General features: G+C 50.1%; 2 protein-coding genes across 2 annotated transcripts in view; both read right to left on the bottom strand.

Annotated features, from left to right (window-relative positions):
- Window positions 1-3,026, bottom strand: part of LOC108692089 (homeobox protein prospero-like) — a 28,617-nt gene extending 25,591 nt beyond the window's left edge. Inside the window, exon 1 of the mRNA XM_018200211.1 lies at window positions 128-3,026. Within this exon, the coding sequence (XP_018055700.1) occupies window positions 128-2,761 (2,634 nt within the window). The 5' untranslated portion in view covers window positions 2,762-3,026. The remainder of the gene's footprint in view (window positions 1-127) is intronic.
- A 365-nt stretch (window positions 3,027-3,391) lies between these two features.
- The window catches only part of LOC108692038, a 102,867-nt gene continuing 101,636 nt past the window's right edge, over window positions 3,392-4,622 (bottom strand). The window contains exon 5 of the mRNA XM_018200135.1: window positions 3,392-3,649. Coding sequence (XP_018055624.1) covers window positions 3,467-3,649 — 183 coding nt within the window. The 3' untranslated portion in view covers window positions 3,392-3,466. The remainder of the gene's footprint in view (window positions 3,650-4,622) is intronic.

The raw sequence follows: 4,622 nt of genomic DNA, 5'->3' as shown, positions 1-4,622 counted from the left end.
ATTTATACATATTAAAATTATAAAATTAAAAATATATAAGTTTATATTAATATTATCGTAATTCTAAGTACATTAATTTATATTAACTTATATCAATATATTAAATCTGACAAGTTGTAATGCTTACCTTATGACGTTTTTTCTTCGGCGTCATGACAAGTGACAGAGCTTCATTTTGTTCCGAGTCCCTGTTTTCTCTCTCGTCACCTCTCATATTGCAGTATTGGTCGCGTTGTTGTTGCTCCCTTTGTTGCTGCTCGCGTTGTTGCTGATGTTGCTGTTGGTGTTGTTGTTGTTGCTGCGCTTGCATAGATGCCATGGCGTATATCGTCGGCGGTTTTGGAGTCTGAAACATTCCAACGCTCGGCCTTGCGTGCGAGGGCAGCTGATTCATTTGGTTAAGATTGTTTTCCGTGGGGCCAGTATGAGGGCCATGGGGTACACCACCTATGGACCCGATTTGTGAAAACCCCGTGGGTTGTGGAGGAGGGGGCCCACTGTTGAGGGGCCCCCGTGGCCCGTTTGGGCCACCGGGTGGTTGTGGAGCTCCTCTGTCAACTACTTTCGTCCTAGGCGATTTTCTTTCGAGCATTTGGCTCGCCAAAAGAAGGTCCTTATTGAGCTGCTCGGCAGCAGCCTGCGCTGCCTCGGTTTGCTTACCGAGAAACCTCCTCTGTTGCACGAACCTTGCTACTATGCTGTCAATCAAATTGGTTAAAGAAGAAGTTATTTCCGTCTTCAAGATATCCGCCAAGCCTTCCAAATCGGCACCGGTGATGTGAGGACCGGACGAACTGGCTGCTGCAGCGGCACCCCTGAAGACGTTTAACCTTTCCTGGAAGTCTTTATGTTGAATAGGCGTACTAGCTGATTGCATTTGCGGCGTCTGCGGCGTCGAAGGTCCAGTGTTGTTCTGACTCTGTTGCTGAGGTTGACTTGGTGGCGGTGGCGAACTTTGTCGTTGATGTTGTTGCTGCTGCTGCTGCTGCTGCTGCTGCTGTTGCTGCTGCTGCTGTTGCTGCTGCTGCTGCTGCTGCTGTTGCTGCTGCTGCTGCTGCTGCTGTTGCTGCTGCTGCTGCCGCACAGCCGCTTCTTGATGTTGTTTCATTCTCTCGAGAGCAGCATGTTGTTGTTCAAAGTAAAGTTTATGCCCCATGTGATACATAGCAGCAGCTGCTGCGTGGGGGTGATCGGGTGGGAGAGTCGGGAGGCCGTTAGTGTACGGCGGTGGATGAGGTCGTGGCGGTCTTGGTGGTGGTTGTGGTTGAGGTTGAGGACTGGGTGGCGCGTCACCGCTCTCACTTGTATCTGGCTCCATTCTACTAGAGAGTTCCATGTATTTTTGTTGCATTTCCGCCAATTGCTCGTGCAACATTTTTAATTGTATTTTCAAATTATCTTTCTCCTCCCGTTTCTGTCTGATCGTCGCCGGATCCTCCTCCTCTTCGCTCTCATCTTCATCGTCCATCATGGTATCATTGACACTATGCTGAAGAACGTGATGCACCGTCTGTTGCTGAGGTTGATAGAGCTTGCGCTTCTTGCAACCGTTTACCGTTGCCGGCTGAAGCGCTGGACTACTGCGCATCGTGCTGACGATGTTCTCCACACGAGCGCGTTTAATCTCTGTCGTTGGAGAGTTCGTTTCAGTTTTTGGCACGATCGGACAAGGAGAGTGACTGGGGCTACGTTTGATATTCATTGACTCTTGTATCTCTTCTTTAACGGAGACCGAGCCTGATCTTGGTGCCGTTGGGCTAGGAGGTAGGCTCTGCTCGCAATCCGATCCATCCAAGTTCGCCCCTGGTTCCATACCGGCTTCGGCAAAGGCCTCCTCCATCGCGCGTGCCGCGGAAGCAGCATCCTCAGCGCTGTCCTCAGCATCGCCCGGCATCACGGTATCACGATCACTGTGATTCGCGCTATTCACGACGTTATTACCATCACCACTCTCCTCCCCGCCACTCTGCACTGTTCCACTGCGCGCACTATCACTATTTTGCTGTTGATGCTGTTGGGGACTCTGCTGATGCTGTGATTTAAGTAATTCCGCGGTAGTATTATTATTGTTGTTATTATGTATACTGTTGTTATTGTTCGGCTGCTCCTGCACGCCGAGAGCGGAGAGTTTGCGGCCCTGCAGAAGCATGTCGCGTAACATGTGCTGCGTAAGGTCGGCCGTAGCAGGATCATCGCAATTAACCACGGCGCCCGGTTGCAAATTCGAGGCGGGATCCATGCCGGCACCGGTCATCCCGTGACCGCCCTCTGGCGGTGATCCGCCAGCGTCACTGGCTTGTTTGACCTGCCTTCCTAATAACTCGTTCAGCATCTTGGCGGGGCCGAAGCCCGGAGCCCCGAAGAAGCCGAAGGCCGCGTGGGCGGAATGCTGCTGGGTTGTAGGACCCGTCGTAGCTGTACCTAAATGACTTTGGCTGCCAGCCGCTCCAGCCTGTTGCTGGAGTTGTTGTTGTTGTTGTTGCGATTGTGACTGGTGGTGCTGCTGCGGCTGTTGCTGCTGTTGCGGCGATTGTTGATGCGACGGTGGTCCACTACCACTGAAGATCGAGCCGTATAGACCACCACCGAGGAAGGATGGCCGGGAGCTAAAGTTCGGTATACTCGAGTAGCTGTTGCGCGGCTCGCCGGCGTCCACGCGCTGTCTGGTGCGCTTCTGCTTCTTCAGGAGTTGCTGTTGCTTGCTTTCCGTGGTTGCTCCGTAGAGGGCGAAACACTCGGTCTCCTCCTCCGATGACATCATCGGCCGTCTGGTTGGTCGGCCCCCCGAAGGCCTCCGCGTCCCCTCCCCGCCAGGGCTTCTTGTCACCCTCCCCTTCTCGCTCGAATAGCCCCTCGTGGCTCAGTGCGCTGCCTCGGCTTCTGCACACTGTGTAGTCTCTCCGGTACCCCTACTACAGCTGCCTTTTCTCTATATGTTCCTTCTTCTAATGCTCCCCACCTTGTCCGCCACCGACCACCACCGCCTCTCCACTTCCTTTGCCTTTGCCGTCTCCTTCTCGGTCTTCTTCTCCTCCTCTTTCTTTTCCCTCGTCTTCGCCGCCACCGCCTCCTCCTCCTCTTCCGCCGCCTCCTCTGCTTTTTCCGCCGCCGCCGCCAACGACGACGACGCCGGCACCCTTCTCTTTCCCGGCGAACTCCTGCTTCCTCCTCTCCTTCTTCTCCTTCTCTCGCGCTTCCTCTTCTTCTTCTTCCGTCGTTCCTCGCTTTTTCTGTGCTTTCTTTTCACTATTCCTCGCCCCGCACCTTCCGCCGTAGAGCTGACGCCAACGGCTGAGGCTGCTGCTCGGTGACTTGATGTCGGCCGTTCGCCCTCGTCTCGAGATGGCGGGTTTTCTTCGGAAGATTCGATTCGTTATCGGGTTTGTATCCGCTGCTGTCGTGCTTCTTACTACTTCTGCTACGGTTATTGTTGCAACCGGGACCGCCGCTGTTGCTACCGATGCGTTTATTCCCGGTGATTGTTGCGATGTTGTTCCCGTTGATGATAACCAGAAGGAAAGTCGGTATTCTCGCGGGCGGAATTCTCGTGCTCCCGCCTGGGAGCTGCATCCTTCGAGCTCGCCAAAGGGCTAAGTGCCCCTCGCTCCCTCGTCTCGATTTTCGTGGCCTCAATTCTCCGATACACCGTCTGTAATAAAAAGACAACGATTCATCTTAGCGATCTGTGCCGTCTAAATGAATATCTCTCGTCTATATATGTATATAATAAGAGAATCGATTCAGAGGTACTATAATAGCACATGGTAGAGTATTTTAAGCTCTGTATATAGACTGTTGCATTGAAAGAAACGTTGTTTCCGTAGATAGGAAGTACTCGACCGTGTGTACACTTGTCATTTCCTCTTATTATTAGCTTATCTTATTTTAACCACAAATCGAATGGTATGGTAAGAATGTTAAAAGAGAATCTGTTACAAATGCTTTATTAATCTTGGTAATTTTAATATGTTCTTTATATAATATTTACAAATATTTCTTTTATTGAAAATAAAAACATACATCCAATAAAAATGCATTACGCTCTCTTTTTGCAAATATTATATTTTGATATTTTATCGTATCATCCTATATTTAGATATACATATATATTTCACGATAGATTCTTAAAAGTTGAATTTGTTAAGAAAACATTTCTTATTTTCCAAGATATAGACATTAGAAAAAAAATACATTAATTCTATGCAAGATGACGTCACAGTACGATAGAACACGAGAAAGGAGTGCGAAGTGTTATCGGTTAAAAATACAGTGATCGACCACATCGAGGGCGACGACGACGGCGACGAAGAAGAAGAGCAGACCGCGGGTGACAGTTGCAAGCAATATGTTTCACCCTCGTCCGAACACCCTGCGACCGATAGAAGCAAAAACTCAAAGTATAGTGAGGGAGTTAGCGAGGGGGTTAGCGAAGAAGGGGGTGGTTCGCCTGAGAAGCGACCATAAGAAAATTACTTGCGTTGAATATCTTATTCGATACATAAGCAGTTCCGCCTAGAATGGTCTTCGCCGGGAGACATACCATCGTCGGTCGATACCCGGTGAAAGAAAGGGGGGCATAAAAAGTAATTGATAGTCCACTCATTGCTCGCTCGATCATAGAC

The sequence above is a fragment of the Atta colombica genome, unplaced genomic scaffold (assembly GCF_001594045.1).
Source record: "Atta colombica isolate Treedump-2 unplaced genomic scaffold, Acol1.0 scaffold58, whole genome shotgun sequence".
Lineage (NCBI taxonomy): Eukaryota > Metazoa > Arthropoda > Insecta > Hymenoptera > Formicidae > Atta > Atta colombica.
The sequence above is the reverse complement of the archived record's forward strand: the minus strand, read 5'-3'. Positions and strand labels throughout refer to the sequence as shown.